Source organism: Artibeus jamaicensis, unplaced genomic scaffold (assembly GCF_021234435.1).
Source record: "Artibeus jamaicensis isolate MK-2021 breed Jamaican fruit bat unplaced genomic scaffold, CSHL_Jam_final contig_519, whole genome shotgun sequence".
NCBI lineage: Eukaryota > Metazoa > Chordata > Mammalia > Chiroptera > Phyllostomidae > Artibeus > Artibeus jamaicensis.
Window position 1 is genome coordinate 22122259 of NW_026521871.1, and position 22743 is coordinate 22145001.

At 41.4% G+C, this 22743-nt stretch overlaps 1 protein-coding gene across 2 annotated transcripts in view; it reads right to left on the reverse strand.

Annotated features, from left to right (window-relative positions):
* Nucleotides 1-9180: 9180 nt before the first annotated feature.
* RASA2 (RAS p21 protein activator 2) overlaps nt 9181-22743 on the reverse strand; it is a 119872-nt gene continuing 106309 nt past the window's right edge. For both annotated transcript variants that reach the window (XM_037139388.2, XM_037139389.2), the window contains 5 exons: nt 15056-15138; nt 14222-14430; nt 13241-13344; nt 12670-12859; nt 9181-10959 (listed from right to left, as the gene is read on the reverse strand). In XM_037139388.2, the coding sequence (XP_036995283.2) occupies nt 10929-10959; nt 12670-12859; nt 13241-13344; nt 14222-14430; nt 15056-15138 (617 nt within the window). In that variant the 3' untranslated portion in view covers nt 9181-10928. The remainder of the gene's footprint in view (nt 10960-12669; nt 12860-13240; nt 13345-14221; nt 14431-15055; nt 15139-22743) is intronic.

The following is a 22743-nucleotide window of genomic DNA, read 5'->3' on the forward strand; positions in this document are numbered from 1 at the left end:
CCAGCCAGGTAACCTTGTCTGTTACAGGAATGTGAGGGGCCCTGGAGCCTCTCCCCTCAGCCAGTCTGGCACCTTATGTGGTACCATCCTTTACCAGCTTGAAATGGGGGAGAGCGGATAGCAAGAGTGGTCCCTTACAGGCACTTAGAGCCTCAGGGACCCAGAGAACAGTAACTGCACCTAACACAGAGCCATTTTCCCCTGTTGACCCCACAACCAAGTGGGACTGGCTTGAAGAGGCAGGGTCCGAGGGAGGGGGTTGGGGAGAACGGAGAAGCCGCTGAGAGGCAGGAAGGGCTGGCTCGAGACAGTTTTCAGTTCAGCACAGTAAGACATTTCCTCCTGGCCTGGAGCCGCCATCACAGCGTGCCTTCCCGTCCACGTGGTTCTGCCCGCAGGGCCCCACCCGGGGTCAGATCCCTCTCCTCCGGGAGCCCTTCCGCACTCCGTTCCCCAGGCCCAGCAGCTGCCCGAGGCTCTTCCTGGGTGTGGTGTGGGGTCTGGTGTTCTCGAAGCCACCCAGTCGGGGCCTCAGCCCTTCTACCCGGTGACTAGCACAGGTCCAACCAGCAGAGTCACCTCTGCTCTGCTGAGGAAGCAAGGCAGGATACTAAGAAGCTAGGAAAATTCCTTGGCAAGTGGACTGGGGAAACTGAGACAGACAGTGGGACAGACTGGCTGAGTAATTTACAGCCAGGTGCAGGGGGTCACCTGGGTGGAGGGTTCTGGGTGCCTAGCGACAGGCAACACTGGCGACCTTGCCCTCGGGGTGGCCTTTCCTCCCCTGTGGGATGGATGGTCATGAGACCACCTGACCTCCCTCCCCTGAGAGATAACATCTAGGCCTCCAGTTGCCTTTCAGCTTTGGGCCCAGAAAAGCAGCAAAACCAGGCAGGCAACTCTGGGACCAGCTGCAATGACTGATGACCCCCTGCCCGGAGCTGACCAATCAGTAGAGACCCTGACCCTAAAAGGACACACCTGGAGAAGATGATGAGTATTCTGTTAAGATCCTTCTCTAAAACCTCCCTAAACTCCCAGACATGAAAAAACCTCAAGGTCCCAGGGCTCACCTCCCTCCCGCTCCCCTGGCTCGCCCGTGTCTTTCCCACACTCCTCTTCTTCCTTCGCAGGCAGGCATCTCCTGAACTCTAAGAGTGTCCCCACAAGACTTGCAACCAGGGGAGCAATGGGCAGTGGCAGGTTGTCCCAGGCTTACCCCCGACCTATCTCTCAGGACCCCCTTTCTCTGGCTTCTCGCTGAGCTGAAGCAGCCCTGCCTGGTCTCTCTCTTGTTGCTTCCTCCGTCCCAGGCCGTTCCTTGTTCCACTGTCCCCATCTTCCATAAACACCCTCTCAGCGTCACCTGGTATCTGTTGTGAAATCCTTCCTGCACGAAGTCAAGTCTGGCCCGAGGCAGACCCGCTTCAGGCTGTGACCTTTCCAGTAACAGAAGCAGCTCTGAGGAAAGGAGGGTTTCTCTGTGGCTTTTGGACAGTGCTGACGTGATTCTGCTCTGCACAGAGGAGACTTCCAGCACGTATCTCTCACCCTCAGTGGTCTCTCTCTCATGTGCCTGCATGACTATCCCTACCATTGCCCAAAGGTACTAGAGAGGAGAGGTCATGCCCAGAGCCAAGGGGAGGACCTGTGACCCCGAGGCCCACAAGGTCTCCGTAGCTCAGGCAGAGTGGTGTTCCCCTTTGGGAGAGGACTCCCCAGGTCAAGAGGCTGAGGGCGGTGCTGCCAGTGTCTAGGGTTCCTCTCCTGAGGCTTGGCCTCAGGCCTCATGGTTGAAAGGACAGTGTAGTTCAGAGTAAGCCAGCAGAGCAAGCCACCCAAGCCGGGCCTCAGCGGTGTGCAGACTGTTTTGAGACTAAGGCAACCGGAGACTCTGAGGGCTGAAGAGAAACTTTTGCTCCCCCAATTCTCCCATCCCCTTAACTACCTAGGAGAATTTAAATTAGGAGCTGAGTCCAGGATAAAAATCACCTCCAGTAATGAATTTTTACTTAGTATATAGCAGAGCAAATGAACAATTCCTGAACATGCACTCTCTCTGCTTGACCTTCTGAAGCCCCAAGGAGCCTCACCTCACCCCTGGGGCTCAGAGGGTCGTACACACCTCAGTGTCCCTTTCCAGCTCTGAAGCGCTCCAGTGCGTGAGGTCTCTCTCACGTATGCAGGGTTCACATACACATGTATGTGATTAAATTGGGTCCTTCTTTCTTGCTCATCTGTCTCATGTCTATTTGCTTATGAGACCAGTCAGGAGAGCCTTGAGGGTAGAGGAAAGTTTCTTTCTCCCACAATAACATTTGCTTCGAACACATTGGGCGTATTAGTTCAGCAAAGGGCACGATAGCCCGGACTGCAGGAGCCTACTCGCGTGGCCCTAAGAGGGGCTCAGCGAGCCCTAAAGGAGAGGGGAGGCTGGTGTAGGCGGCCCTTCCCGGGCCTGCTGTGTGGCTCCCGTTGGCCGAGGAGGCCCCTCCCCGCAGTCCACTTTGTCATCTTAAAATGGCAAAAGAAGGGTTCCGGCAGAGAGGGCGCCAAAGGAAAAGCTCCTCTTCCCACCTCGCACCTGCTGGGGCTGGTGGAACTGGAATGGCAGGAGACTGACTGGGAAAACTGACTGGGTCTGGGTTTGGGAAAACACCCCTTGAACCGTAATTGGAAACTTCACTCCCGCGGAACTCCCTGCCCCCCATTTGCTAGGAAGGCTTCTTGAAGCAGTTGACTGAATTTCGGTACTTTTACACATACTGCTGTAGAGAATTGAAGGTCTGCAGGTTATACGACCGATTGCCCTACTACATTTCAGTGGTCTGTTTGTAAAGGTTTTCACACATTTTTCAGCATGTGAGTAAAATACTTTCAAACAGGCATTAGGTTTAAAGATTGCAATCTCTTAGCTGAATATGTCTCTTTATTTCCTTAAGCATGTAAGTAAAATCAAAAGTGCCAAAAAATTCCAAGAAACAATAGGGCATTTAATTGTTAGATGTTTTTTTTAAAGATTTTATTTATTTTTAGAGAGAAGGGAAGGGAAGGAGAAAGAGTGGGAGAGAAACATCAGTGTGTGGTTGCCTCTTGCACCCTGTTACTGGGGACCTGGCCCGCAACCCAGGCATGTGCCGACTGGGAATTGGACTGGTAACGCTTTAGTTCACAGGCCCACGCTCAACCCACTGAGCTACACCAGCCAGGGCTAATCGTGAGTTAGTTTGAAGCAGTGAATGATTTGCTTTATTTTCCTTCTACAAATGTTTGAAATTTAGCGTATTTAGTTGCTTCTTTAAACTACCACACACAAAAAAATCCCAACAGATTCCCAGCGTGGTCATTACACTATTACTGGTTCCGGTTTTAACTTCCCCCACCCTCTGTAAGGAAGAGGGCTTCCTACAAGAAACGAAGGCAGCCACGGGAGGGAAACATGCCTGCATCTGTGCCTCATCCTCTTTGATCACTGAAGGGGCCAATTATCACCCAAAATGCCCTCTGTGACCTGAGAATGTGACTGTCAGTCCCTTCAGCTCCTTATTTGGGTCCAAGTAAAAGCCACTTTCAAAAGTCAGTGCCAGCTTTGCTGTTTTAAGGCAGCTTTTTGTCTCTGAACTGTTAAAAGATAAACTGAGGCATACTGAACACTTTAAGAGTTGATCTGAGCAAAAATCAGCTGGAGTCGAGCAGTGTCCAACCAGAAGTGAATACAGGAGCTCTCCGCCCAACCAGGAGAAAGACATACAGAGAAGGTGTGGATGCAGAGAGAGGGATTGGTCGGTTGTATCTTAAAGCCTCGTTGGCAGTTTGTGATTGGTGGTCCTCAGCATTTGATTTCATTACCTTGCGGCATGTAGTCTTGGATTTTGGTTTGCTTATGCAGTCACTGTGGCATCAGAGTCGCCCCAGTGTAACGGTCTCCCTGTTCAGTTAATTTACCACCACCTTGGCAGAACAGGTGCTAGGCTCTTTTCCTACACCAGGGTGTTTCGTTTGTCAGTCAGTTATTTCATTAACGACAAAGACTCTATTCATTTTTCTAAAAAGAAAATTCCAATCCATTTATATACCTTTATTGAATTTAGTGGGGTGACACTGTTTAAAGTATAAACCCATATAAAATTATATGTTTTCATGTGCGCAATTCTGCAACACATCATCTGTACACTGTATTGTGTGTTCACCACTGCAAGTCTTTGTTCATTACCATGTATCTCCCCACACCCTCCTCTACCTCCATCTCCCCCTTCCCACCTGCAGTCACCATTTGTCTGTACCCATGAGTTTTTTACTCTACCCCCCACCCCTGCCCAGCTGTCAGCCTGCTAAGAGTCTGTCCTATTTTGCTTGTTAGTTCAGTTTTTTTTTTGATTCCACACGAGTGAAATCGTATGGTGCTTGTATGGTGCTTGTCTTTCTCTGACTGGCTTATTTCACTTAGCGCAATGCTTCCCAAGTCTAGCCAATTATTTTCTCTAGGGATTCTAGGAGGAGGAGGAGAATACAATTTTACAGTGCCTGACAGGGTCAGTGCTTCTAAACTGGCCTGTGGTTGTGGAGCTTTGGATGAGCTGGGAACTTCTGCCAGGAAGGGTCCACCAAAGGTACTGAACTGTCCACACAAATAGTTGGGGTGGAGGGTGAGTGGGAGGACCCCGGCGATTGTCTGGGAATTGAGGCTGTAGAGGAATCCTCAGGTCACTCTGGTCCAGTCACAAGCCTGACCGTGAGCAACTTGGGGGCAGCATCTTAGGTCTCCTGGGTTTAGCAGAGAGCTTAGTGACTAGCAAGGGCCCAAAGTCTTGTTCTTTTTTTTTTAAAGGTTTATTTACTTACTTACTTACTTACTTACTTACTTATTTATTTATTTATTATTTATTTATTTATTTTTAAGAGAGGGGTAGGAAGGAAGAGAGGGAGAGAAATATCAATGTGTGGTTGCCTCTCCTGCACCCCCTACTGGGGACCTGGCCTGCAACCCAGGCATGTGCCCTGACTGGGAATTGAGCCAATAACCCTTTGCTTCGCAGTCCGGGGCTCAATCCATTGAGCCACACCAGCCAGGGCCCAAAGTCTTGTTCAAGAGAGCAACTTTAAATTTTTACCTGTGTAGGGTAATCAAAACCCAAAGGGGTTATTTGGCCAAAACTATAATGTCTAGGGTGACTTTCAACCAAGGCCCTTGCTACTCCATCATTAGCCATAGTATGTCATTAACTCATGGAATAGTATTGTCTTCCTCAACTGAGGGCAAGGGGCTCTGGGTACGATAAAGTCCCTGTCTATCCTTGGACTCATTTACAATCTAGTAAGGAAGATATACGCAGTGCATAAAACTAGGTAAAATATGTGCTGGTACTTTCTAGGTGATTTAAGTGGACCTGGCTTCCAGGAGTCACTACCATGGACACAGAAAATAACACACATCTGCTAGAGCCTCTCTTAGCTCAATGAATGTCCCCTCCTTTCCTCCAGTTGCTTAGACCCCTGGAGCTTCCTTGGACTCTTTCCTTTTCCCACATTCCATCTGTCAACAAGCCCTGTTGGCTTTACCCTCAAATATAAGCCAGCCCCTCTCTCACATGCTTGGGGTGCCAGCCCACTGGGTCCCATACTTCCTTCCGTGCCCTGAGATTTTCCTCACAGCAGGCAGAACAATCCAGGAGGTGAGCTGATCACCTCACGTCGCCGCGCCGCACCTTCCCCCTAGTCTACCTTGCCCCTTCTTCATGCACTCATTTCGTTCTGGCCACACCAGTCTTGCTGTTTTGAACACACCAGGCATTTTATTTCATCTGCCTGAAAGGTTTCCTCCTCCATGTCCTTAGGACCCCCTTCCCTCATTGCTTCCGATTTCTATTCAGATACCGCCTTCTGGTGAGGCCTTCCCTAACCGCCTCGTTATAAATCCCACCCTCACCTCTCCCAGTCTCCTTTCCCAGCTCAACTCTGCTCCAACATTCTTACTGCCATCTGACATAATTTACTCGTTCACTTAGTTTTCCTTCTCTTCAGAATGTGAGCTCCAAGGAGGCAATACTTTTGGCTGTATCCTTACTACTGACACATACTTTCATGCAGAGTTTGGGACTGACTTGGGGTCAGGATTTGCAAATTTACTTTAGCCTATATTCCAGTATTCCCCAAACTTTAAAAACAAATGTCTCATACTCACACGAGTATCTCAGGCTCCACGTTGGAAAAGGCCTCTGAGTAAGAATCAGTCTCATCTATGCGTTTGTATCAATCAAAATTGTGTTGAGCTTTTTCTGCTGACTTACAAAATTAGGGGGTGGTTTGAATTAAGTGTAAAATGTCACAATTAAGTCATAGTCACACTGACTATGACTTTTTAAACTATATCCGCTCCTGCCCCTGAGCCTACTCTCCTCCAGAGACTCTGAAATGCCTCCTCGGGGGTCACTTACCCACCCTGCACTAAGGCGGTCTAAAGTGACAGGTGTTTCTTTAACAGTCCAGGCTGTGTGGCCTCTCAGTTCTGGGAGGAGCCAAGAAATATGTTAAATTTGGACAAGAGTGTTGTTCGCTCCAGGCAAAAAGCAGAGCAATATGAAGAAAACACAAATGTTTTAATGGTATGAAGCCTAGAGGATCTGAACAAGGCTGAAAATGAAACAAATCTTAACAGGCCTTCAGTGTAATTAAACAGGTTACACCTTGTCTGCTGTTGATATAAAACATACACATAAGCTTCAAATATGGTAGCAAATGGTGTCACCAACTAAGAAGTCAAATGCAAGACGACAGGCGAAGAATGAACCTTTTGGCCAGCGAAGGCCAAACCTCCGGAGCAGGTGTGTACGAGGAATCAGAACTCAGAACACTGGTCAGTTTGTTTTGAAGCACATCATGTGGACCCTGAAGGGTCAGCACTGGCCACTGACCTACAGTGGAGGAGAAACAGCAGACCCACACGTAGTGCTGCCAAGCTATGTCTTACTTTTTATCCTCGTACACATGTCAAGGGGCTCTGCTTGGCCTCAGGTGTCTCATTTTGGAAACCACCTAAGCTATGGCCCCCTTTCACTTCAAAGGACTAGCTTGTTTACATCATGGAATAGATCCCTAGTTCTTTAATGCTTCTGACAAGTTCTATTCTAACACATGGGCTAGTGTGAGGGGAGGGTCTGGTATTTCAGTAAAAATAAGATCCTTGGAGATTTGGAATCTTATCCCTTCTTCTTTACTAACCTCAGCCCTTTGTGGAGTCACAGGGGCTGTTTCATGAAGGTTTATTTAGAGATGTTAAGAGGGCTGTTGAGGTCCTACAGGGAAGGACTCTTGCTTCTCATATTGGGGGACACAAGTTTCTAACTGGTTTTTGGTGCTGTCACTTCACATTCTCTAGACAGCTCAGCACCACGGCCCATGACCCACGTCCAACACCTGGAAGCTTGCACCGAAAGCCGAGCTGTGGGGCAGGCTCCCCCGCAGAGGCTGTGCGGGACCTGAGTAACTAGAGGCTATGGCATTGACCTCAAGAAGAGTAGAATGTGGCATCCTTCAAAAAGTCTAACGCAGGCTGAAAACTCAGCTCTAGCCTGTTTACCCAGACAGGAGTGGAATACGTTCCTGAACACTGGACGTGTGTGGCTCTGAGGGATGATGGGACTCTGAGTGGCACACTGTGGGTCCTCAAACCAAATGTGCTGAAGGCATAAACAGGTAACAAGCACAGTCCATCAAACATCGGCCTACTTAAATGCAAGAATACTGAGCTCTTTCCAGGCTGCTTCATTCTTTTTTGTAACTGGGGATTTCTCACTTCTGCTGTTCCCTTACTAATAGGTAAGGCACAATAATTTTAAATGAGAATTCCTAAGTCAGTAAGAAAGTATGGCCTCACAAAGAATGGGCAGGCTTCTTGTAATTTATTTGAGTTATTTCTAAGCAATAGTTACAAAAGTCTTTAATTTTTATAATACCCTTGATAGGAAAATAAAATTTAAATAAAAATACGTTCTCAATAATATGATATGGCTGCAGAAATTCACTACATTGTTTTGATAACTTACATTTTAAAACCAGACACTGTAAAAACCAGTATTTACTAGCAACATATTAATTGCCAAGGTATAAAAATGGGAGCAAATGATATCAGTCAAGGCTGGGAACGGAACTCCAGGACGAGCCGTGTGTTCTTCCCCTACTGTAAGGACACCTAGGAAACTCTGCTGCATTTCTGTCTTTCTAGGATCTACCGTTAGAGTGAACTGAAGGTGCTTTTACTTGTTGAAAAAAATCTGCCTTCTAAAACCTGGCCTGAAGGAGCCTTTCTGATAAATGGCTAGAATTAGGCATAAACAGAAACAAAAGCCACGGCATTGGTCACTTTTTTAATATCATGAGGAAAGCCTAGTTTGACACTTAACTATTATCCATGTCATTCTAAACATATTTCTTTGGCAAATAAAATCATTCCACTTGATAAATTATATATTTGGGAGTAAAAAAAACTTTGCTATTGCTCATTGTCATATTAAATGAGTATTAAAAGAACAAAGGTGAACAAAAACCAAAACAAATAATAACAGAACAAGCAACAAATCACCACAATTTCAACTGACGGAAATGGCTAAACTAAGACCTGGAACTGGCATTTATGGCAAGAGTTTCTCTTTATCATCCCTCTCCTTCCTTCTTGGCGTTTACAGGTTTTTGGGGTGAAGTGAGCTGCTATGTATTTTTCCAAGGGTGTAGGAAGGGCAGAAAAACAGATCAGGAAGTAAAAATCGAAAGTACCTTGGTTATCTAGAGCCCTACTGACAGAGTTTCTTATTTCAGAAGGCTTTCAAAGAAAATTAATTTAATATCACATTATATCTTTTTAGGCTGTGCCAGCCTGGTTAATTCCAGTATAAGTGGCTGCTGAAAAGTGTCACATGGAGAAGATAATTGGATGACTGAAATCCTCCCTCAAATTCAGGGTCATGTGTTCACACAGCCTTGGTCTCCTTGGTAATGCCAGGACCTGTAGAAACATTCGTATTTGGAGATCTGACATTATAAAATTCCAGAATATTTCTTTTGCCTTGAAAAAGAACAGCAGAGGACTGAAAACCACCACAGAGTGGTGAGTGGTGCTGGACAACGCTCACGTGTCCTTTTCAGGGTGACAGTTTGGAGACTCTTAAAAGGAAACTGCAAGCTAAATGAAATTCAACAACAAGAAATTTATTGAATGGTTAAGTTCCTTCATATTTCTAAAGCACTGTATAGAATCTACAAGGCCAAAAAATTTAAAGAACTCTTTCAAATTTCTATCTAAAATAGGCCAGGAATAACCTACCATTATGCACATGAGAACTGTTTCTTAATAAAACCAATTGATTTTTACAAGTCATTCAGAGAAATACATTGCTCAATTAGAATCATTATGGAGTAACTTTGATTATGTGCCAATGGTCTTTAAAATACCTACCTAGTAACAACATAATGTAATAGCAATTACTCACCAATAACATAATTGGTAAAGCATATCTTAAAATATAGCTTATGCTCAGGAAAACAACAACAGAAAAAGCACTACTAGCTAGACTTACATGAATAACTCACAGTTTTAAACAGGAACATGTAAATACCCCCAGGTTCAAAGTACCACATTTAGAAAATGTTTGAATTTAAAAAGACAAAATAAGAGAGTACCATGGCTTTTAACACTGATGAAGCAAAATGTGTCTCTCTCAACTTCAAGACGGCAACTTGCTTCGACTGTTTACTTACAGGTTATGGTTTTTAGGATAAAGGTAAATTATTACGGTAAAACAGGATTCAGACAGATGCTTGTCCAAATTCCATTCGGCTAGCACACAGTGAGAAAACAGGAATGAAATATAAACATTCTGAGGAAAGCACTATTTCTAGACTTAAACAGTGATCATTGAACTGATCGTTGAGGTTAGATACCTTGGAGTATCTAAAGTATAATCTGGGGCTGGGAGCCTCGATTATTAAAGTGCGCCAAGTGGCTGTTCTTGAGTTAGCTCTCTGCTCGAGAACAGTCACGCCAGGAGGAGGGAGTATTGGTGGTGGCCCTTTGTAATGACACGGAGTGGCAGGTGAAGGGAAGTGGTTTTCCCCCTACCTTCTTTCATTGTTTACTTTCTCTTCTTTTTCAGAAGAAATGTCCTTAGAAGTCATGTGACTCTGAACTCTCAAATCAAAAAAAAAATGAGTACCTGATATTCAAAACAATGAAAAAATTTCGTGGTCTCATTTTATTTCACTTGCCACCACTCATCCCAAATGTAAACAAGATGCACTTGATAGCACAGGTTCCCTGACTCCTCCTGTCTGAGTTCTGTTTACATCTTAAAATAGGCAAACGGGATGCTCGGGCAGTTTTCTAAAGTGTCTGTCATTGTACCCAGTGTAATCTGTAAGGATTACTGGACCAAAGGAAAACTTTTTATTATTACTTTTTTCTACTTTGCAGATGGATGGTCTAGGTGAACTAAATGGAAAGCTCTGAGTAGTCATGGACTGGGACTTTCTAGAGAAACACACAACGCTGGCAGTATAGAGCAGGCACTAATGGTAGTGAAGAGTCCACTGAACATGAGGTGTTACAAGAGATGGTTTCCAGCTATGGAGGGGTTCTCCATTTTTTTTTAAACAAAGTTTCTGTAGGAAGATTCTTTCTATTAAAAAGAAGTTGCAGAAACATGGCTTTCAACACACAGATATGAAGGGAATCTTGGGTTTCAAATTCCCTAGTAATGCATCAATACAGGGATTCCCAAACAATTAATTTCAATTATTAAATATTAAATACAATGTGAATGCAGCTAAAACTGAAGCCAGTGTTCATTCTTAAATACTATGAATAAAATATACGATGAATCGAAAAACTCCAACAAAAATAGTATTTTCCAGTTCTTCTGAATCAAATGGTCAAACTCTTAAGATGTTTTCCCAACAATTGGGTTTTCCCTACAGAAAAGAAAAGAACAGAAAATCATTTTTTAAAAGGTAAAGAATGTAACATTTTAGAAAATGACAAATATCTCATGCTCTCCATTATGTATGTATAATTTTCCCTCGATACTCTCCTGCCAAGTCTTGTGAGTTATTTCATCAACTCAACAAGCATTTACTGACCACCTATTAAACATCAGGCACTATTTCAGAGGCTACAGTTACAACAGTGAACAAAATCAACAAAACCCTTTGACCTCATGGAGCTTTCATTTTGGTACAGGGAAAACAGAATTAACAAGTAAAATACTTAGTACACGAGAGACTGGTATTTTTTAATGGAGAAAATAAAGCTGGGAAAATAAGGGGTCCAGTGTGCGTAAGTGAGGGGGCCCTGCTATTTAAGGCTGGTTCAGCTCTGGGTAGGACCCCGAGTGGAGACCCCCTGGGGCTCCCAAACTGCATGCCTGCTGGTGGAAGAGAACTGATTACACTAGTGTAGAAAAGATGGGGGTGCGATTTCGACAATACCCTTCAAATGTACTGAGCCTTCCATTCAGGGAAAATACAAACATTTATACCTGTCAAACTCATTTTTATTGTTCATAAATCACAAGTATAATTATAATCCACACAATTAAAAAATGCCTAAAATGGTGGGGCCAGGATTCAAAGTCCCCTCATTAATCAGCTGCATGCCCTTGGGCAAGGCACTTACCCAGCCTGAGCCTCAGTCCCCCTAGCTGTGAATGGGAAATAACAATGTCGGGCTGATGTGAGGATCAATGGGAGAGTGTACATTGTGGCAAACACTTCTTATCCGTTGGTCTAAGAACCATCTGCTACCTATTCAGTTCTGTCAACAGAAACCAGATTCTAGTGCTAGTCCTGGGCAGCCCTGTAATCTAGGGGAAGCTGGGGCCAACTGTAGATAAGCCTCTTCTCTCTCAGTGAGGAGACAACAGCTTTCTCCCTCTGGACATTATTATAGAAAAATGTGAGGCTTTGAACTGCTGTACCCCGACTATGACCGTAAAGGGACAAGCCTTGAGGAAGACGGAAATCCGGTTGAGGATGGCCAAGTGGCTGGATGAACCTTGATGAGGGTTAGCTGGTAAACTAATGACTGTAGAAGTTAAAATTAGATTTAATTAAAAGATTTTTTTATTGGTCAGGCCTTTAGTTGGGCCTTTCTGTTACTTGCGCCCAAAACAACCTAAGGGATATGATGTGCAGCACTAGGCACAGTTCCTGGTGCTGGAGTCAGCTCCCGATAAATGTTACCACTTATCCATGTACATCTGAGATGGATCCAAAAATCTACTATAACATATTTTGGAACTTTTCTGTCGGTTTTTAAAAAAATTACTCACTATGTATATGGCATTATGGGAGAAACTAAGGAAGGGAGAGGATCAGTTAGAATTTAAAAAAAAAACCCAACAGGCTACTGAGTATTCCACTTAGTAAATGTGACATTGGAATGTGACATTGGAAGTGGTGACGAAGTACAGCACCAACACAAGGAAGTGGTACCAGACCAGAAAACATGCAGGTCACTGTGTGAGTGGCCAGGGAAACTCTTACACAAGAGAAAGCTTCTGAGCTGGATCTTGAAAGACATAGGTAAGCAGGAGGCCTGTATTTCACAGGCGAGTACACAGCAGTACAGTCCATCTCACACTATATTTAAAAATATGTTGAAAATTTCTTAAAAATACTTACTTGCTCCCATATTTTGCACTGCTTGATCTTTTCTTCCTGTATTTTTCATGAGGTTCATCTAGCTTCTCTACGACGCTTTTTATTTGCTGAATTGTCTTAAAGGTTGTAACAGAATCCTCGATCACAAAGGTGGAATAATCATCAGGCTCCTTCTGCGGTCCTTGGTACACCGCTATACTTCCACAGGCCTCTGCAAGGAGCAGCGAAATCTCTGATCAGACAACTGTGTTTCCGAATGGAATCAGCTCTATCTCTTATAGAGATAAGAGCTTTCCAGTGTCTTAAGGTGGGGAGATTTCCCCCAGAAATGCACAGATAACCAAAACACATTTATGGTCAAAATACATTCAATTTATTAATTATGACCACCACATTTATGCAAAAATAGTATTTTTACTTTGTGAATATCTATGAAAAATGCCCCCCTTGGAGAGTTTGTCAACTTTCATATAAGTAACATTTTGGTAAATCTGTAAGTATTTTCAACTTTTAAGATAATGCCAAAGTAATACTTCAGGAACTGGTAATTAAGGAGCATGGTTACATAAAAACATTTTAATCACACATTTACCTTCCATTTTCTGTAGCTTAGGTGAACTGAGGGTAAAAAGGGAATAAATTCTTTCTGTTTCTCTGTCTTCATCAATATCTATTTGGATGTCTGCAGGGACACCTCTATGATAAAAATGAAATTAAAGACATTAGAAAAATTTCACTTTGTTGACATACCAAAGACTTTTGAAGATTTGAAACTTAAAAAACCACAGAATTTTACAAAAGGAACCTCAGAAATCTAGTCTCATTTGACAGTTAAACAGGGCCAGCAGAGGTTTGGTTATTATTTAACTCTAATCAAAAGGAGGGGAATTTTGCCCTGGTTGGTGTAGCTCAGTGGATTGAGCTCGGGCCTGCGAACCAGAGGATCGTGGTTTGATTCCCAGTCGGCACATGCCTGGGTTGCAGGCCAGTTCCCAGCAGGGGACCCATGAGACGAAACCATACATTGATGTTTCTCTCCCTCTCTCCTTCCCTTCCCCTCTAAAGATAAATAAAATCTTTAAAAAAATTTTTTAAAAAGGAGGGGAATTTAGAAGTAAAATAATTTTTATAACCTGTGCTTCATCACAATAACGATGTGTTACTTCTTCAGGCTACAGGGAGACAAGGGCTGTTCACATAATTAAAAGAACGCTACGTCCTTCTTCCTTGATCACCTTGCTCAAGTGAGACACTGCCCTTTTTTCCTGACTCGTGCCAGTCACTATTTGTTTGGGAACATTTTCATCACCCCCAGAGAAACTCTGTGTGCATTAGCACTCTCCATCCCTGCCTCCCTCCCACCCTTCACAACTGCTACTCTACTTTCTGTCTCCATGACTTGCCTATTCTGGACACTACATAAATGTGAACACACAGTATATGGTCTTTGTGTCTGGCGTCTTTCCCTTAGCATGTTTTCAAGGTTCATGTGTATTGTCACATACAGCAGTACTCCACTCCCCTTCATGGCTAACACTCCACTGTATAGCTAGACCACATATGAAACACTTACGCAGTACAGGGCTTGCAGCCTCGAGCATTTTCACTGGTCTCCTGACAGCAGAGCCAGCTGCCATTTAGATATGCAGAGGGATGGTAAGAACTGAGCCTGTTCTGATTGCATCGACTCACTCTGCAGAGCACGTCTATCCATTCATTAGCTTCCACACAATTATTTGCCTGGACATAGAGTGGTTTCTCCGTATGTATGACTTGGAACATCTTTAAAGGCAATTAAGATAAAAAGTTAGTAACAGTATCAAAACCAACACATAGTACAAAACAGGAAAAAGTATATAAGAGAAATTGAGTTTGCCTGGTTCAGGTATCTCGAACTGTTACATTTCAAGCAATCTGAGTCACGTGATACTAAACAGTACACTATTTTATAATTTTTAGAAACCACACATGCCCAAAGGAACAGACCATCATAAAATAGGAATTAAGGGAGGTGATTTCACTTGGAGAAAAAAGTGTAAGTAAAGGCAAAGCAGTGGGAAAATACAGAAAAAGAAGGAAATCATCTTAGTTGGCTGGAGTATAATGGTATATATTGAGTGGCAGCAGAAGATAAAATTGTTCAGATTGGTTGACTATATTGCTACAAGACTTGAATGTCAAACTGAAAAGTTTCATAGGGTATATTGAGAAAAGTACCTTTAACTTAATAGGCTAGGCAAACTACACAAAGCATCAACAATAATGGACAATTTTAAGACAGAGACCTAACCAGCAATGATAAAGTATTAATGATTAATGGCAAATACTAAAATGACCAACCTCTTGAAAATTTTTGAATAAGTAATTGTATGCAATTTAAAAAGTTTTACTTATTTCTATAACTCACATTTTTCTTGTTGAAAGAGCTATCTTCCAGTTTTTCCACAGCAAGAATGTTTTTCACCGGAATTGTGTAAATTGCGTCTTTGCCTAATAATAAAAGAAGTACAACAAAATACAGTAACTTCCTCAGAATTATAGAGACTAATGGTGTAAGATTTAAGTTCATCCTCTTGATGGTATAAGTAACTACGGATTTCCAAATTGCACCTATATAAATAGTATTTTTTATGGAACAGATAAATTGATTGTTTTCTATAAAGAGACTTCTTTTCTTTTTTCAAAAACTAAAACATTTTCCAAGAAAAATGTGGAAATAAATTTGATCTCTATGTAGAAAATAAAAACAGTATTTTAATACATTTACCATTATATTTTATTTTGCCGTGAGACCATATTCAAAAAGCATTCTTCAGTTTATTAGAACAAATTCTCATAAATCTTTTTTTAACATCAATATTATTTTGTAAAGCATTATATTATTTTGTAACATTGTGTGGGGACTGAAGAAAAATATACAGTAACAGAGGCATACTCAAAAATTGCTAAAACATGGAATTTTGGGGCATAAAGTTATTACATGAGCAGTGAATGATTATACCTAAGTGGATTTTTCTGGTTTTTCAATCTAATATTTAATTAAGGGGTTAAACCTCAGAATAAATAAATAAACAAATCTATCTCTCTATCTACCTACCTACCTATTGAGAGAGGGGAAGGGAGGGAGAAAGAGAAGGAGAGAAACACTGATCAGAGGCCCCTGGCATGCGCCCCAACCTGGGGTATCTAATCTGCAACCCAGGCATGTGCCTGTTCAGGAACTGAACTGGCAACCTTTCACTTTGCAGGATAATGTCCAACCAACAGAGCCATACCAGTGGGGGCAAAATAATGATTTTAAATTGAAAAATTGTTCATTACTATCACATGTTGGCTGGTCAGCTGACCAGAGCTACTGAACTTACTCTAAGAGATATAGGAAACAGAAGTAAAAATTTTATTTGGTACGGTGAATCTTTAACCTAATTTAAGAATTTGGAAATTTGAGTTTGCTAAAGGAGCTCCATAATAATATGGCGTAAAACATAAGATGCACTTCAACCTACAAGTTACCTGAGAATACATTTGATTTCATATAGTCATAGAAACTATAAACAAATAGAATTACAACCTTTTCTGGTCACTTGGTAATGTTGTTCTGAGAAAATCAAAGCTTTGCTTTATTTCCCACCAAACTCTGTCTTAATGACATGGGATCGAGGTGCTGGAGGTTAAGACCTTTACATTTTATGTTAGTCCATGGATTAATGTATACAACTTTTTGGTCAAAGACAATTATTTGGTTAATAAAGGTTTTCTTTCTGGTCAGAAAGGTTAACATAGACTGTTTGCTAAACCTGGTTTCTATAATAAAATCTAAAATTTGTATAATTTAAGTAAATGTGATACATAAACAAAAAAAGACAGGAAGTCAGTTATTTCAACCATCAAACTGAATGTCTACTATACACCAGACACTGTGTCCCACTTGGGATAAAGCAGTAAACAGAACACATAAGGCTCCTAGTAAAGTTTACATTTAGGTCTGGAAAGAGTGACAAAAGTAAATATTAGGCATAAATGAATGCTATAATGAAAATAACCTGAGGTGGAATGATAGCAAGTAATTGGGAAGTTACTTTAATTGGATGGTTAGGGAAAGCTTTTATGAGGAAACATTTAATTTTAACAAATACAAATTGTAAATGCAAGGGAAGTAAGAAAAGACTATCAGTAGTCTCCTGGAAGCAGACAAGGTCAAATTTATGGTGTGGGCAGAGTGTGGAGGGAGTAAACTGAAGAAAGCTGCATGTAGCATAAAAAGCAGCTGCAAAAGTAGGGCTGGTTAGAAGAGAGCTTTAAGCCACAGTCAACGGACACTCTCAGACATACATCAGGATAATTAGGCAATGGGCTGTATCTGGAACAGCTGGGCCAATTAGGCCCTCATCCTCCCCACCCCCTGCCCCCACCCCGCCAACCCCCAGCTTGCGCTAAGCATCAGTCAACAGAGGCATGTGTCCCAGGCTAAAGCAGCAAGGATGCAGTCCTGGGCTGTAGAGCAGTGCCATGTCAAAGGTAGTTGCTGGCCCTCAGGAGGGAAGGAGAGCACCCACACCAGAGGATAAGCACCGGCACCCTTGCCCCTCCCTCATAATCACTGGCAGTAAGCTGCTACTGAACACTCAAGCAGGTGACCAAACTATAAAACACAAAAATGAACAAATCACCAAAAAATTTACCAAACAGATGAGGAAACCACCAAACGCTCAAGGAGGGACACACACAGTATGACAAAGAGAGGAACAACTGAGGGAATTCGTTATAACAAGTCACGGGGCCAAGAAGACATGTCTGTGGGTATCAAGCTACGGGGTGGGGAACCACAGAGATTAGAGAGAATTTAAAAGTTTTGCAGGAAATTTCTATTTTAGATTTGTTGAATATACAAAGCATACACACACCCTAGAATCGCCACGTTTGTTGATTTCTGGATAAACTGCAGTGTCGCATACAAACAGAAAGCACGTTGCTCCCAGGAACATACACTGTCATGTCAGAGTTAATTTCACCATGAATAGTGTTAATTGGAATGAATTGCAAAGTAAAACAGTAAAACAAATTATTTTACTGAGGACTCTCCAAAAATACACACAAAAAGACAAAGAAATTGTTAAGTAAAAAAAGTTAAGAGCCATGGCAGATGGAATTACAAGTTTCAATATCTGTCTCATTGGAATTATAGAAACAGTGTTCAGGAGAAAATTACCAAGGAAAATGCCCCAGAGATTAAGGTAGGAGTCTTCAGATTGAAAGGACCCATTGCATGCTGAGCAAATGGAAGAAAAAGAGACAATACTTATGCACTTGGTTGTAAAGTAGTAGAACTTGAAGGCTAAATGAAGTCTAAAGAGTTTCTAGGAAGAATCAAGACTGAGAATCAGAAGACTGACATCAAAATTCTCACCGGCAACAATGGAAACTAGCAAACCATAGGATAATATCTCCAAAGTTCTGAGTGAAAATAATTTTAAATACAGTCTAACTATCATTTAAGAATAAGGGTAAAAATAAAGACCTTTAAAAATATGCAAGGACTCAGGAAATTTACCAGCCATAAAGTCTATCTGAAATAATTCCTTGAGGAACATTCCTGCAAAACAAATAATAAATCCAGGAAAGACAAATGTGCTATATAAGAAATAATGCTGGGCAGGGTGGGAGGAGGGGATCCCACCTCTTTCTCTCACTCAGTACCTGATTCTCTGGCACAGCAGTCCCCAGCCTTTTCGGCACCAGGGAACAGTTTGTGGAAGACAATTTTTCCAGGGACCAGGGGATGGGGGATGGTTTCAGGATGATTCAAATGCACAGATTCTCCTCTGAGAATCTAATGCCACTGCCGATCTGACAGGAGGCAGAGCTCAGGTGCCAATGTGAGCGATGGCAAGTGGCTATAAATACAGATGAAGCTTTCTCCAGCTAGCTGCTCACCTCCTGCTGTTTGGCCCATTCTGGGTCTGGTCTGGTCCAGTCTGTGGCCTTGGGGTTGAGGACCCTATCTCTAGCAAATCCTGTGAGTACTATCCTCATAAGTTCAGAATGTGATCCATTTCTACCACCTTCATGGTTGCCACCTGGTTGAAACCATTATCCTCTCTCCCTTGGGTTACTGCAAAAGTGCCTTAACTTGCCTCCTTGTCCCTTGCATTCTATTTTTCTCTTAACATTCCACACAACACAAGTGATTAATCCTATTAAAGCAAGATTATTCCCCTGCTTACAATTTTCCAATGCCTTTCCATCTTACTCAGAGTAAAAGACCTCCAATGGTCCACAAAGCCCTATAATGTCTAACTTCTCCATGATCTTTTGGTCTCAGTTTCTACAATTCTCCCTTTACTCATTTTTTTTCTAGCCACAGCAGCTTTCTCTTGTCTCCTGAATACTCTGGCCATGCTTCTTTTCAAGGCCTTTATACTGGCTGCTGTTAGCTATGTTTGTGTTATGATTACTCCGTATACCCACATGGCACATTCCTTTGTGAACTTCATCTTAATGAAGCCATTCCTGGCTAGAATTTTTAATATCAGAGCTCTTCTCAATGAGCCCACCATTGTCTATTTTTTAAGGGCTAAATAAAGCCCTCCTGTGCTTTATTTTTGTCCATCTCATTTAATAAAATATACTTTTAAAAAAACCCATCCCAAATACTCCTTGTTTTGTGTGTGTGTATTATCTACTACCGCTAAACTGTGAGATCCACAAGGGCAAGGATTTTAGCATGTTTTGTTCACTACTGTTTTCTCCAGAACCTAGAACAGTGTCTGGCAGAAAATAGGCACTTAATAAAATATTTAGTGAATGAATGCATGAATGAATTGAGGATATTCTTTAACTATCAAAGAAAAACACTATAGAGCCCTGTGTGAGAAAATATAAGCAGGTGAAAACCAAGTCAATCCAAATGTATTAAAATTCCTGTTTAAAACATTGTGGAAGGTTCTTCCATATTGTCCACAGGCTGTGTGAGCTGAACACTGGGTATCACATGGAAGTTGTGTCGGCTGTGTGTATAAATCTGTGTATGTCAAGTCTCTCAAAGTACCCAATACCTAATCAAGTCTGGAGAACATGGGATGGAATTTTAGTGATGAATTTGTTAACAATGTATTATTAGCATGCTTGGTGAACAGGTTAGAGGCCTGGAATTGTAGTTCTTAAAACAGTTTAGATGATAACATAACTAGAAGATACAGTCTTCTTTGAAGAATACCATTTATTAACATTTACTTAATGTAATGCCTTAATGAAAGTAGTAAAAACACAGTCACTACCACTCAGGGTTTTAAAGACCAGGGGAACAGAGAGAAAAAATTAAAGACCGTACAGTGTGACAGAAGTTATAACTAAGATGACAAAAAACACAGTAAGGGCATACCTCAACTGAGGTGGCTAGAGGCTTATAAATGACTCCTGTGAAGAACTAACACTTGATTTAAGTCTTAAAGGTAAAGAAGGAAAGAAAGGTATTTCTAGGTAGAGCATATGCAAAAGCACGAATGTAAAAGAATACAAGTTAAAGAAACTGCAAGAGCAGTCTGGTGAAGCGACATGGAGAAAGCAAAAAATGAGGCTGCACAAGACAGGAAGAGGCTGGAACGTCAATAGCACATTTGGTTCCAGCAGGTAACTAAACTGCTTGTAGAAGATGACTACGTTGCACTGTAGCAGCAAAACCATAACCACAAGCACACAGGTCCCTACGAAACTATCAATGTAATCATGACTAAAAACTGACTGAGGGTCCTGTAACAGTCATTTGCTGCATGCTAACTTAGTTGTCTTTAAGATTTGTTGCTTACTATTGCTTGTAAGTAATTATTTAAGCAGGAACCAAAAATTAAAAAACTTATTTGAAAAAACCCTTAACATTAAAAAATTATATTAATTCCTTTTCCACTAATTTGGAAAAAGACCATATGGTTTGATTCTAAGTGGTAGAAAAATTCAGCCTACTAGTGTCCAGTAAGAGGATGGAGCAAAAGACTCAATGATTCAGACAGAACCATGTTACAGAAACTTTGGGAGGAACTCCTTCAGACGCCAAAGTCACATAGTAAGTGTAGCAAGAGAATTAACTAGCAGTCTTGGCCGTCCAGAAAGCATCAAGGAAACACGAAGTAGATAAAACATTTGCTTAACAACCACAGAATCCAAAGCCCATGTATCTTTATTCATAGAGGAAATTCCTTAAGTCTTTAATCAAAGACTTTTAATCTTAGGCATAATTTTAACAAACACAGAACCTATATCCTCACTCCTAGTATATTAGCAGTAAAAAATGGAGGTGGGTGATGGAGTTGGAAGCTAGACGTTACATTATGGTTCACTGACAGCACAAGAAATTAAGATGTCAATCTAAACATAAAGGGAATAGAGAAAAACGAACACAGGAACACAAAAAGCACAGCAGTCCAAGGCATTTAGCTGGGGAGTAAACAGCTGCTGAAACAGCCATAAACAGCCCATAAACACACCCATAAACAGCCCTGGAAACATCACTAAATAAGAGCACTATATAATAATTATTATCAATGACAGATCCAAGTCATCTAGAAAAGTTAACTTACGTTCAATGAACTCTTTTTTAGAAGACAGGGAAGCATGTAATACATTTTGGAAAAATCCATCAAAATAGTTAAAGCAACAGGCATGGATGCTTAAAACTTTAGGCTTTGGTAAACAATCTCATAATTTCATAGAGAACTCACTCCTTCAAGTCATTCCAACATGTTAAATTTCTTAAGGCCTGAAAACAATGTTAATTTCTAATGTGTCTATTTTATACCTAGAGCAGCCTTATCATTCTACAAAATTTTATCCTCATAAGATCACTGGTTGGAACAGAAGTTACTGAGAACTATGAATGGGCTTTGGGTCTATGAACTCCCTGAAATCACATGCAAAATTTTGTGTCTACTTTGCATGTGCATTTTTCTAGAGGAAAGGGTCCAAAGCTATCACTGGATTCTTAAAGTCTAAAACCAGAAAAGACTTGAGAATATTTGCTTTGATTAAAAATACTTTAAATAAGAAAAAAATAGCTTATTTATTCATAAGAATGACTAACTCACCTTAAATTTTATTTCAATGTACTGTTAATGTAAACAATTTAAACACAGCACATTATGACAGCTATTTTTAAAATGTCACTACATATATGAGGACATTCATACAGTATTCAACATAAGATGTAACTTCTAAACCCCTCAAAATATACTTAACATAAAAAGTGCTGTCTGGAAGGGCAACTACTGATCTTCAGTCATTTGAATGTTTGTATGTCATAACAAATTATCTGGAGCCTAAATAAAAAATGCATTTGGTTTCTTATGTCTTACTAACATATTTGGATATACATAGTTATCCTGACTACGCCATTCAAAGAAATTATAAAACGAAACACTTTTCTTATCGTTCCCTTCAAGAAGCACCTTACTTAGCACTCTATATTCTCTTAAAAGCAGCCTACATCTGGTGTTTGTTTTATCATTTCAGAATTTACAGGAGAAGCTCTCTTACTTTACCTACCATATCTGATGGATTGACTGAGACCACCCATTTCCTCTGTAAAACATAATGAATGATGTTCATGGGATGCAGCATGCTTGCGGTTGCTAGGCTACTTACTATCTGTTAAGCTTCTGTTCCATTGATTAGGCTTTTTCTTTTTTTGCTTACCAAGTCCACTGAGTTTGTCCCCGAACTTATTTATGCTATTTTCCATGTTGCACTTATAATCTACTGAAATATACATAAAGTAATAACTGTTCTCTACTAAGAGACTTACTATTTATATGACAACCAGGCAGGTGTTTTGAAAAGCTTCAAAAAAAAGAGACCTATATCTATACAAATAAGGTTGATTTATATGGGTGTGAGAGGGCTGTAATAGATTAGGGCAACTATCCTGAAAATCTAGAAGGATTCTGTACTTTGATTACTTTTCAAGTATTTAAGTTCTGGTTTCACTTTGGAGAAATCAATCTGAAAATCGACGCATTTGTGGTATATATACACAAGAAAGATGAACGGGAAATCCAACCTGTAGATCCAAATTCAAAGAAAAGATCTTGGCTCACTATCAAAAGA